Source organism: Dromiciops gliroides, chromosome 6, assembly GCF_019393635.1.
Source record: "Dromiciops gliroides isolate mDroGli1 chromosome 6, mDroGli1.pri, whole genome shotgun sequence".
NCBI lineage: Eukaryota > Metazoa > Chordata > Mammalia > Microbiotheria > Microbiotheriidae > Dromiciops > Dromiciops gliroides.
The window spans coordinates 101,076,722-101,089,686 of record NC_057866.1 but is presented as its reverse complement, the minus strand read 5'-3'; the positions used below and the strand labels follow the sequence as shown (position 1 = coordinate 101,089,686).

Genomic DNA, 12,965 nt, shown 5'->3' with positions numbered 1-12,965 from the left:
ACAGCTAATATTTATATAGCGTTTTGAGGTTTGTAAAGTACTTTACAAATATTATCTCATTTGATCCGCACAACAACCCTCAGAGTAGGTGTTATTATCATTCCCACTTTATTTTATTTTATTTGGTGAGGCAGTTGGGGTTAAGTGGCTTACCCAAAGTCACACAGCTAGTAAGTGTCAAGTATCTGAGGCCGGATTTGAACTCAGGTCCTCCTGAATCCAGGGCCAGGGCTCTACTGTGCCACCTAGCTGCCCCTATCATTCCCACTTTAATAATGAGGAAGCTGAAGTAGATGAAGATTAAGTGACTTGCCCCAGGTTACACAGATACTAAGTGTTTGTGGCAGGATTGATTTCATGCCTTCCTAACTCCATGTCTAGTGCTCTCTCCACTGGGCCACCAGCTGTCTCTTGAAGTTATTCCCTTCCTGAGAAATAGAAAGTAAAATGGAGTGGGAGGAGGAATGAGAGGACATAGAATCCAGGAAAGATAGTGGGAGGGGGAAGAGAAGGAAAGTGAGGCAAGGGAAAAGGTGAGTAAAAGGAGGGTGAGGGAAGAAAACGTAACCATGGGAATCATGGGTTTGGGTTTTTTTGGTCTTGTTTTTTTTTGTTTTTGTGAGGCAACTGGGGTTAAGTGACTTGCCCAGGGCCACACAGCTAGTAAGTGTCAAGTGTCTGAGGCCAGATTTGAACTTAGGTCCTCCTGAATCCAGGGTCGGTGCTTTATCCACTGCGCCACCTAGCTGCCGGGAAATTGTTTTTACCCAGGGAAAGTAGCACAAACTGTGCCTTCATGGGGGCCAAGGAGGTAAAGAGAGGAATGGAGAAGGCCACCTTGTCCATGGGGATACACGGACCCCATGACATCAAAATGAGACTATGACCAGACAAGACAAAGGAGGCATTCACCCCGGTCTGCCATTTGGTAGCTTCTGATTTTAACTAATTATCATTGCTAAATATGTGCTAAGATCTGTTGTTGTTCCCACACTCCTAAGGGACTGGAAATGCCATCGGGACCTTTAACTTTATTGCCCTCTAAACCTGGTACCCTGCACAAAGCCCTGATCACCCCAGCCTAGTCACGTTCCTAAAAGAAAGTGAGAGGGATAAAAGAATTGAGGGAAGGAAGGAGGGGGAATGGATCACTGTCCTTCATTCTTCCTCCAAGCTGAAGGAATAGGTAGGAATACAGAAACAGTCAATCCCCACCGATGCTCAGAAAAACTACAACTAAGATTGGGGGGAAAGAGAAGAAATAGGGAACAAAAACGCCAGGAGTCACCACCGGTCTCTCCATATTTATGAAAAACTTGTCCGTCTAAATTCCTGCTCACTTATGGGTTGAATATCCCTTTCAACTTTGGGATCTTAGAATTATATGAAACTATAAGTGGGGCTTTGTTTTTCTTGCTGTCTTAGTGGGGGGTGGGAAGAAGCAAATGTTGAAAATAAAGCTGAATTTTAAAAGAATTCTAGGAAACTGTGGGTAAAATAAATACGTGTATAGTTTCCCACTGACTCCAGTTTAAAGATCAAAAAGTAGATTCTGGAGCTCTGTCAAAAGCTAAATTTCTATCAGGCTAGGGATACACATAAACAGGGTTCCCTCCCAGCCAGTAAACAGGCTCATAACAGGCTCAAATAGGAACCTTGGTGCTCTGGACTTGAGGTAAAGAAACCACTTAACCTTGTTTCCCAAGGTACCCAAGAGAGGTGAGGGCCTTCTCACCTCCCACCACCACCATGTCCAGCTCTTCCTTTTTCTAGAAGTGAGAGAAGGATTTCTACCTATCACTGTCCAGACAGACACTTCCTTTTTACTTGGTATGCACAGAGCTGGTCATGGGAAAAGTCAAATGCCTGTGTCCCTCTGCTTTTTCCCTCTTCAGCACTGATTGGGGAGGGAAGAGAAAACATTGCAAGGATAGGGAAACCATTCTGTATCCATCCATGCCTGGAAGGATCCTGTCCAAGGCCATATATGGGTTGCTTCAATAAATATACTTTTGTTTGTTCATTCATTTGGTGTAAATCAAATATTTCTAAATGCCATCTTCTTTCCCATGTCCTGGGGGAGCATGCCTTTTTTTTAAGGGGTATTGTGAATTCTTATTTAACATGAAGAATACCCCATAATTGAACTTGTATGTAAGAACAGATTTCAATATGTTGGGCTTGCTTTAAGCAAATACCTCTGGGAATAGACCTATTCTGTGTGGCTGAAACTAGAGCACAGAACTTGGAACAATGTGCGTGGGGGAGTTCCAGGAAAACAGATTTTTGGCTCAGGATAACAAAGAACCCTCTAACAATTGGAGCTGTCCAACAATTGGGCCAGCTGCCTTATGAAGTAATGAGCTTTCTGCCAATGGAAGTGTTCACACTAAAGGCTGGAAGACCACCTGTCAGAGATGCTGCTGAAGTGATGCCTGCCCTGGAAGTGGGCTCAGCTACCTGATCTCTGAGACCCCCTTCCAACTCTAAAATCTTGAGTCCTCACGATACAGCTAAGCACAGAGTTAGGGTGGGTAGGTCTTTGAGAAACAGAGATAGGAAGGAAAGGAGCCCCCCCCCCCTCACTCCCACCCCCACCTGGGTCTAAGCTAGAATGGGCTAAGCATTCTCTGTCCATGCCAGACCACACCTGCCCACCTGCCTCTCCACCCCCCTCCTAGTCCTTAGGCGCTACTCCCCACAGCCTTGTTCCTTGCCTCCCCTTTTCCCCCACCCCCCCATCTCTGGAGTCCCCTTCCCTTGGGCCCCAGCTCATTAGTAAAAGTTCCTGCAGCTCAATTAGCGGTGACAGGATGACTCTCCTGTGCGCAAACACGGCTCGAGCGGCACAAACAGCCCTGGCTAATGGGGCCTCAGGGACCCACCAGCTCAGCTAGTGCCCGGGAGGCCCTCCTCTCCTCCCCATTCTTCCTCCTCCCCCCACCCCCTTAGCCCTGCTATAGGGCCAGGGCCAGTTTAGCTAACTGGCCCAGAGGTAGAGAAGGGTTTGAGGCCTGAAGAGTGGTCTGGACACTACCCCTACCCATTCCATCAACTTGTTCCAGCCTCGCAGGGTCCCAGTCTACACTGCCCCATGGACCAGCAACATGGGCACCTGAGGGAAGGTCGCCCCAATTAGGGTGAGGTCTTCCCTGTTCCCTTCCCACCCAGCTGTCTTGACCCCTCAATACACTCACCTGCACATGATCTCGTGGGTGAGGAGAACACGGCACATCTCCGGATTCTTGTCCTGCCCTTCGTAGATGATGGCCTGAAGGGACAGGGGCAACAGACCAGTTGGACAGAAGGGGAGGGGAGAAGAGGGAAAAGGAAGAGCAAGCCACCAAGGACCCACACTTCCACCTCTAACCGGATAGTGGAAAGAGCCCTGGATTTGGAATCAGAAGACCTGAGTTCAAATCCCAGTTCTGACTAGCTGGGTAACAGTTGGGCAAAGCACTTCTAAACTCTCTAAACCTCAGTTTCCCAATATGTAAAACAAAGATATCACTAGCACTACTACTTTGAAGGATTGTTGTGAGGAAAGAGCTTTGTAAACTTTAAAGCACAATAGAAAAGTGAGTTATTGGCCTGGAATCTTACCTAAGGAGCCTACTTTGGAGCCAGGAAGAACTAAGTACAAGTCTCACCTCTGACACATATTGGCTGTGTGACCCTGGGCACATCCCTTAAACTCAGAATTGCCCCAGGCAAATTCTGAGACTATAACTTACAGAACAGTAACAGATCTGAATTGGTAAATGGGAGTTCTTTACACCAATAAAATTACAGAGCCAAACTTTCTATCTGTGTATACATGTGTTTGTATATGTGCACATATATGTGTATGTATATATTATTGTTATTTATTATTTTTTATCAGAATTTACTTCTCCTAACCCTCTGACCTGTGGTGACTGCCCCAGGAGGGAGGGTGTCTGGGAAGGTGCCTTGATAGCAGCTGTTTTGAGCTACAAGACAAAGCCAGAGCTCCGGAGGGAGCCAGGAGGTAGCACACTCCAGAGCTACCTAAAGCTACTGAGGCTCCAGGGTGAAAAAGGGGAACTTTTGTGGGGGCATAGGTGGGGAAAAGAAGCTACTGTGGGTCACCCCCTTCTTCCTGTTGGGAAGTTTTTTCTTTGATCACCCACAGGCTCCTTTTGAAAAGCTCTAGCAAGGACTGAAAAGTCACAGTCCCTCCAAAGCCTCCCTCACTTTAACCACAGGGATACCTTGGAGTTTATAAATTTGGTTGGGTTTTTTTTTAATGTTCTGATAACTGTATTTCAATATAATTGATTTCTTTTGTAATCCTATGCATCTTATTTTATGCAGAAAAAATATGATGCCGAGGAGTCCACAGGCTTTATCACACTGCCAAAGGGATCCATGATATAAAAAAGATGAAAAATGCCTAAAATGATCTAGACTTGTGATATTTTTTGGCATAAGGAACTCCTGAGTAAAGAAACTCCTACCAGTGCATCTCAGCACCCTCTCTGAAACTTTATAGCCTTAGAGAGTTGCCCAAAGAACAGAGAGTTTAACAAGGGGTCACACAGACAGTATGTGTTGGAGGCTAGAGCTAAAACTCAGGTCTTTCTGGTTTCAAGGTCAGTTCTCCATCCACTACACCATGCCGCCTCTCATGGGTTTTTCTATAAGGCCAAAAAGTAGGGGAATAAAGAGCCTTCTTCCTTAGTCACCTCATGAATTGAAGTGAGGGGAGATAGGACTATAACCCCCCAACCCAGACATGAATCCTGCTTTTCAGCTTTGACAAGTCATCCCACCCCTTGTCTTCCCTCTCTGCTGGCCCAGTCACACTCTGCCTGTGTTCTCCCTGCTACTTGCATTGTCCAAATCATTCCGTTTACATCACTGTCACTGGCAGGAAGATCATATGAACACTGGCTTACTGCAGGCATGTCTGTTGTGTGCTTATTATTAACATGTCGAAAACCCAAGTCATCATCTTCATCTCAGGTTAGCTCCCACTTCTAACTTCCCTCTTTCAGGAGATGCTGCCATGATTCTCCCAAACACTCTGACTCAATAGCCCCAAGGCATCTTTGGTTCCCTGACTTCTCCATCATTCAAAGCCAATTTCTTTCTCATCTGCCCCTCCCTTTCCATTTCCACTGATGCCACCCCCGGGTTGACAGCCTCCCATGATTCCCTCTCTGTCTTGGCTAGTATCTCCCGGCCTCTAGTCTTTCTCTTTCCAGATTCAACTTTCTTAAGCATAACTGATCTCATGTCTTCAGTGGCTCCTTATTGTTTCACCAGGGAAATCCCCATCTACTAGTAGTTTGGGAAGCATTCTATGGTAAATCTATAAAATCCATTTCCCAGCAGAAATGGCAGTGCAATTATCTCACCCTTCTTCTACCCCTAACCACCTCACCCACTCAGGACACTCATCACTTCATACCTGGTATCAAAAGGTTTCTTCACAAAAAAGTATTAGCCCATTGGATCAAGGCCAAATTCTGGATCCTAACATTCAAGACCCTTCACAATGGTACACTACTTGACTTTTCATTCTTGTCTCCCACTACTCCCTTACAAGACCCCTAAATTCCAATCAAAGTGGTCTACTCATCCACACCCCCCCCAAACACCAGTCTATCTAGCTAAATCCTGCCCTCCATTTAAGGTCCAACTTTAGCTTAGGCCCATCCTTCCCCATTTCTAAACCTTCTCCAACTGCTCCAGATTCCCAGAGATCCCTTAGGCTCTTCAGGGGCTGATTGTCATGGGGCACTTTGCAAATCCTGCCTTATCTTTTATGTGTCTGTCTCCTCGACTGGACTATACCATTCTAAAGCAATGTCTTCTTCATCTCTGAATTCCCCCAATCCCCTATAGGACTGAGCCCAGTGCTCTACCCATAGTGGGCAATCAGGGATTGGCAGCTGGTGAAAGGATCTCATATCCCATTTTCACTTATATCTCCTCTTGACCTCTCTACCTACCTGGTACTAGGAAACAACCTTGAAGGAAGGAGGTAGGGTGGGAGGCCTCAGAAACCCCCTCATTCTCACTCTTCCTATCCCATCCCAAAGCATCCTGGTCTTAGTGCACAGCCAAATATTCATCCAGCTGCTCCCTTGCTTGTAATGGAAGTAAATGAGCTAATGGGCAGGCCCAAAAGGAGAGTTCCCCCAGTAAGTCCCAGCCCAAGGTCACCCAGCTGGTCAGTGGCAGAGCTCAGACCAGAACCCCAATCTCCTGAGCACGATATAACACAGAGAGCACTTAGACAACAATACACACACTGACTACAACTGGGCAAATAATGATACCAACATCAATGAGGCCCAGAAGAAGACACGGAAGGACAAAAAATCAGAAGGGAACATGGACACAAACAGGACTATTTAGTTAGTAGCTTGTTAAGATTGATATTCACATTTTTTTAAAAAAAACCATAAATACAATTTTTTACAATCTGATTATAATTTTTTATTCTCATCTCTATTTGAGCTTTTGCCTTTGTTGATTACTACTATGTTGATAATAAATTAAAACAAAAATTTTTGGAAGGGTACTAGTCTTGGATTCCGAGGCCTGAGTTCAAAATACCAATGGCCTTGAGCAGGTCACAATTTCTATGGGCCTTGGTTTCTTCCTCTGTAAAATGACGGGGCTTGGACAGATTGATCGCTAAGGTTGCTTCCAGCTCTAGAGCCTGTGCCCTTGTGATTCTGAGCCCTTTGTGTTCTTCCTACTCCCCCTAACCAACCTTCCCCCAACCCTGCCCGACCCTCTGAACAATCATTAGCACTTATTATCAGCACAACAAGGTTTAGGGATTAATTGTGTGATGTCTTGTAATGTTCTCTAGTTATTTCTATGCACATCTGGTCTTTCCAAGTAGACTATATCCTGCTGGAGGGCAGAGATCCAGTCTCATCTGAGGGTTGTAGCTTCTCAGCACCTTGGACAGTACTGTGAACATAGTAAACACTCAATAAAGTTGGGGCTCTGGGGTCAGAGATGAGGGGCTGGGCAAACTACAGAAAGGCAAAAATAGGGATAGATGGAACCAGCCTGAGCTGAGCTGGGGTCAGAATGACCTTGGGAAGCTTGTGAACTCACAATCCAGCTCCAAAGAGGCCCCCAAACAAAAGGAGGAGACTTGGAGAACAGAATGGGCTTCTTCTCCCTCCAGCTCACCTGCTTAGACATGGAGTCGATGAGTCGAACATACAGGTCTTGTTCAGTGCGGATTCCTGGGAACAAAGAGGGAGGGGAAGAATCAGGTTTGACTGGGATGGCCAAGGAAAGGGGGTTCTTTGAAGTCCTAGGGATCTTCACCCCCCTCCCAGGATCTGGGGCTAAAGTCCTGAGGCTATATATTCACATGACACTTATAACCATTCCCCCTTGAGAAGGGCAAACAACAAGAGGGCACGACAAGACAGGCTAGGACAGGGCAGGGTGGGATAGGGCAGACCGATCTATGATGGAATGAGAAAACAGGAAAGGCTGGTCTGGAGCAGGGCAGGCAGTAACTGAGTGGGGCATGAAGGAGGAATAAGGAAGGGTAGGACCAGGGCTCTCACCATTGCTGTAGAGCAACTGCAGCCGGTAATGGATGCCATTGTTGGTTTTCTCTCCACTGTGTTCCTGTAGAACCAGGAGAGACAAGGTGCTGAGGATGGGGGTCGGGGAGAATTCCCCCAGCATTGAGCCAGCTCAGCTGTAATCCTGGGGAGGGATGGGGGAAGAAACTCGCTCCCACAGCCCCAAAGCAATCACCCTTCCCCTCCTGGCTGCCATCCCTGGCTGTGCAGAATTCTCTTCCCACCCAGACTGACTCTAAAAGTTTTCCAGAGAATGAAGAGTTCATACACAAAGCCAAGCTAACCGACAGCTCCCCTTACCCGCTCTTTTTCCACAAAGTCGATGAAGGCTGTGCGCTCAATCTCCACCGGCTGTCCCTGCCGGTCATACATGGCCAACACAAAGTGGAAGAAGTTGGATTTTCGAAGATTGGAAGGTGGCTGCTTCTCAAAGTGAGCCCGAGCCAGGCCCACACCACTGTAGGATACAAGGGGAAGGGGAGGAGATGTCAGCCTGGGCTCCCAGTACTTTCTTTGGGGTGGGCAGGCCAGACCCCAGCAGTCTATTCTCTAAGTTAAGTCTAAAGACTCTTTCTTTTCTTTCTTTCCTTTTTTTTTCCAGGGCAATGAGGGTTAAGTGACTTACCCAAGGTCACACAGCTAATAAGTGTCAAGTGTCTGAGGTCAGATTTGAACTCAGGTCCTCCTGAATCCAGGGCCAGTGCCTTATCCACTGCACCACCTAGCTGCCCCCATATTTTTTATTTTTTACTTTAAGTCTAAATACTCTTTAAGAAAAACTGAATCTGAATGAATAGAGGGTCATTTTGCTTTTTTATCTGGCCAGTGATTTCACAGAACTTCTTGTGTGGAAATTCCCCCTACCAATACAGACTGGCAGCTAATTTGCAATGTAGTCTTAGGACACTGAGGGGTTAAGACTGGGCCAGGATCACACAGTCAGTATGTGTCAGAATCTCAACTTGAACCCAAGTATTACTGACTCCCAGGGCTCTTGCCAGTCACCTTGCCATGCTGCCTTGGGGAAGGATGTGGGGAGTCAGAAATCAAGAAGGGTCATCACTCTGGGTCAGCTCCACCAACTCCCCTCTCTTCCTCCTTTTCCCCTCCCTACATCCATCCATTCATTGATTTATTCATTGAACAAACATTTCATTTGATGCTGGCAAAGTACAAAGATCCCTGTTGTAAGAAGTGAGGGTTGGAAGAGTCAATCCATGTGGCAAGCTTAATTCTTATTGTAAGAAAATTGCTGGGGCAGCTAGGTGGTGCAGTGGATAGAGTATCGGCCCTGGATTCAGAAGGACCTGAGTTCAAATCCTGCCTCAGACACTTGACACTTACTAGCTGTATGACCCTGGGCAAGTCGCTTAACCCCAATTGCCTCACCAAAGAAAAAAAAAAGAAAGAAAGAAAGAAAATTGCCACAGCCAACCCAACCTTCAACATGCATCACTCTGATTAGTCAGCAGCCATCAACATCGAGGCAAGACCCTCCACCAGTAAAAAGATGATGGTTAGCAACAAAGTATTTTTAATTAAAATATAAAAAATAGAAGTGAGGGTCATTTAGGGGAGCCTGTGATCACAAGGCACGGATGGGCCCTTTGCCCCACAAAGCCCTCCTCAGTGATTCATGATGGCTCAGCCCTCTAAGGAACCAGGCTGCAGCCCAGCTTCTCCAAATGTTGGTGTGATCATTCATTCATATTACTAAGCAGTTCCCACTCCCAGCAGGCTTTCCCCCAACAGCTCCCTGGGCAGCTAGATTTACCACAAACTGCTTTATGGATAACTTTTCGGGAGCACAGCTCTTGCCCAAAGGAGGCATTAGTGCCTGCGTGATGAGAGTACATGTATGTTTTCTAGACCAGTTCAGAAAGGACAGATACAGGCAAGAGACTTTAAGAGACTATTGGGGTCAAGATCAAGAGAAGCCAGGAGATGAAGGGATAAGCCTGGGAATAGGCTGATGCTACTGCAGCTACTGCAGCTACTGCAGCTACTGCAGCTACTGCAGCTCTCATCAGTTTCTCCCCATGCCTAGTTTAGTGAGCAGATTCCAGACGGTCAGAGAGAGATGCTGAGCCATTGTTCAGGAAGTTATTGCAGATTGTAACGTGAAAGAAGCAGTGTAAGGCAAGGAGAGAAGCATAAGGCAGCCCCTTCTTCCCAGGATAGGTTATAGATTGGAGGGAGGGAGAGGGGTGCAGGCCCCTCCCACTCTCTAGAAGCCAAGGCTTATTATGAACACCTTAGCAAACTGCTTGACAGACATTCAGCCCAACTTTGCCAGAAGGAAGAAGAGGAGGCTGAGGTGGGGGGGAAACACCAGCTTAGGCTAAATGTAAGGAATAAATACTTTCTAGCACTTGGCCCACTGGAGAAAGGGGAAGGATTGTGGGGGGATGAGACTCTTTGAAGCCACCAGACTGTGAGCACAGGGACTAGAAAGGAAAGAGGTAGATGAAAGAATCAATTCTGGGTAGATTGTCCCAGCTCTCACAGCCTCCCCCTCCCCAAGTCCCCCATAGCTGGGACCTGAGACAGCTAGGTGGCATCGTTTAAACTCTGCCTGAGAGACTTCCTAACTGTGATCCTGAGCACTTAGCCCTTTCTCAGGCTCAGTTTCCCTATCTGTAAAAGGAGGGTAATAATAGCACCTTCTTCACAAGGTTGGTAAGTCAAAAGAGAACTTTGCAAAACTTAAAGCATTAGATAAATGTTAGCCATCATGAGGAATGCTCACCCCAATCCTAGAGAGAAAGGTGCTCTCCCAACCAGGACCCTCGCCACTTCCTCCACATTTCTGTGGCTCCTGGCAGAGGGAGGAATTCCACACAAGCATTGCTGAGTGAGCTAGGAGGAATCAATTTTTAAGGCCCCTGAAGCAGGTAACAAGGAAAGATGCCTACTCGCGCTAAAAGGAATATCCCAGCTCAGGCAAAGACACCCTGAGGTTTCCTTCTGTTCTCATTTAAAAAAAAAAACAACAGTCCCCAAATAGTGAGGAAAGTCAGAGAGCAGCCAGAGGCCCCACTTCTGTATGTCTGGGGGCAGCATCAACAGGGAAGGAAAGAGTGCTAAGTAGAGACTTAGCGTCACCAATGCCGGTGATGTCCTCATTCCAATCCATGCATAGCAGGTGCTCCTGGCATCCTTGTGGAAAAGATGGATAGATGGGATTCAGAGGTGACTGAATGACCCAGCCCAAAGAGGAGCCATGAAATAGTGGATGTCAACTTGGAGGGCAATTCCAGTGAGATTTCTCCTTGGTGCTATACTCTTGAATGTTTTTTTAAATCAATTCAGAAGAAGACCCAAATAACATCAGCAGGGATAAATGTGAAGTCTTACACCTTGGGGTTTAAAAAGAGAAGTAGGTATATATAGGTAGGCTATAGTTGGTATGAACTGGGATGTTATAATACTGCAAGGTCAATACTAATCAGCATTGTAATATTCTTTAATTTTCCTATCATCTGGTGGTACCCCATGAAACCCTGCAGATCATCCTCACCCTCTTGTCCATGTTCTTCAGTGACATTTCCTTTTTTAATTTTTGTATATCAATAACTAGCATGATGCCTTTTGAATGAAAGAATGAATGAATACTCCATAGCGTACCTGTCCACCATGCTGGAAGCCTGGAAATATAGGTCTTTTTATATGGAAAAAAGGAATGCAAAATAGCAGACAAAAGATGGAATGTGGTATAGGTAGCCGGGTGGCCCAGTAGATAGTACATTGGACCTGGAGTCAGGAAGACCTGAGTTCAAATACTGCTTCACTTAGCAGCTTTGTGAACCTGAGCAAATGACTTAGTATGACTTAGTATCTACCTCAGTTTCCTCATTTGCAATAGTGCTGGAAGGTAACTTCCAGGGTTGTGAGGATCATATAAGATAATATTTGCAAGGTGCTTTGCAAACTTTAAAGTGGTATATAAATGCTAGCTAGTTTTTGCATTGATAATAATGTTAAATTAGTGATAATAAAGATCCATAATAAATAAATTATTATATGTCAAATATTATTGTTCTTCAAGGTTTACAAAGCACTTCATGAGGGGCAGCTGGATGGTGCAGTAGATAAAGCATCGGCCCTGGATTCAGGAGGACTTGAATTCAAATCTGGACTCAGACATGTGACACTTACTAGCTGTGTGACCCTGGGCAAGTCACTTAACCTTCATTACCCCACCCCCAAAAAAAGAAGCCTCGGTGCAGAACTTGGGTGGTCATAGTTAATCTAAAGCACATCCCAAGGGCAACCAAGATGGTAAAAGGTTTCAAGACCATGTTACCCAAAGCTATAAGGAGAAGGATGACAAAATTGACCAGACTATTGTTTGAAGGGTGGAGGGGCCAATGAGAACGGAAATAGGAATCCAGCTCCCCAGCTGTTATACCCAGCTGGAGGATGTTTAGCCTAGAAATGAGAAGACTTATTAGGCACATGATAGTTGTCTACAAGTAGTTAAAGGACCAGAACATGACATTGGGATTAAATTTATTTTGCCTGGCTCCAGGAGGTATAACTAGGAATAAGGGCTACTAGTGGGAGAAGCAGTTTTGGGGAGGGGTTTGGTAAAAAGAAAAACTTCCTAAGCAATCAGAACTACCCCAAAGTAAGCCAGAAAGCCTCAGAAGGTGGTGGGCTCCATCTCACTTGAGATCTTCAAGAGAAAGGTGGATGAGCACTTGTTGACGATTTTGCAAAGGTGAGGTTTGGGTGAGATGACCTCTGACACCACTCTTTTTCCCTGATCTCTTTGGTCACTGCCCTAGACCTCATACCCCAGCCTTTCCTATGGACTTTATGAATTGTTGAGTCTCTGTTTCTTCCTACTCTCTGTCCCAGAGGCCTTGGCTTATCTGCCTCCTGCTCTTCCCTTCTACCTTCAACCTTTTTCCTGTCTCCCTCTATAGCCAGTCTGGTCCTGTTCTTGGGGCCTGATGTAAGGAAGGATGAATGAGGGACATGCTGCCTAAAGTCATAATGGCTTCTTTATTAACTCTAATTATTATTTATGAATATGCCAATGAACCCCAGACTACCAGCTCCACATTCCCCACATATATGTCCCTTCTGCCCCTGACTGGAGCCTGACGCCCAGTCCCAGGAAGGCTCCCCAAAGGCACCACAAGGCTAGGAAACTCTTAGAAGGGGGAAAAAGTAGAGCAGACAGTCCCCCAGCTTAGTTTTCACCTCACAACAGGAAGAGTTTACTATTATTATTACATATTATTAATAATAATCGCATGTACATAGCACCTAAACTATTACAAAGCACCTTCCATATGTTATCTCATTTGATCATCATGATAAGACTTATGGGGGCAGCTAGGTGGTACAGTGGATACAACACTG

At 45.9% G+C, this 12,965-nt stretch overlaps 1 protein-coding gene across 3 annotated transcripts in view; it reads right to left on the bottom strand.

Moving 5' to 3' along the window:
• EBF4 (EBF family member 4) overlaps positions 1 to 12,965 on the bottom strand; it is a 108,529-nt gene that overhangs the window by 77,040 nt on the left and 18,524 nt on the right. For all 3 annotated transcript variants that reach the window (XM_043969882.1, XM_043969883.1, XM_043969881.1), the window contains 4 exons: positions 7,893 to 8,049; positions 7,572 to 7,635; positions 7,183 to 7,238; positions 3,198 to 3,271 (listed from right to left, as the gene is read on the bottom strand). In XM_043969882.1, coding sequence (XP_043825817.1) covers positions 3,198 to 3,271; positions 7,183 to 7,238; positions 7,572 to 7,635; positions 7,893 to 8,049 — 351 coding nt within the window. The remainder of the gene's footprint in view (positions 1 to 3,197; positions 3,272 to 7,182; positions 7,239 to 7,571; positions 7,636 to 7,892; positions 8,050 to 12,965) is intronic.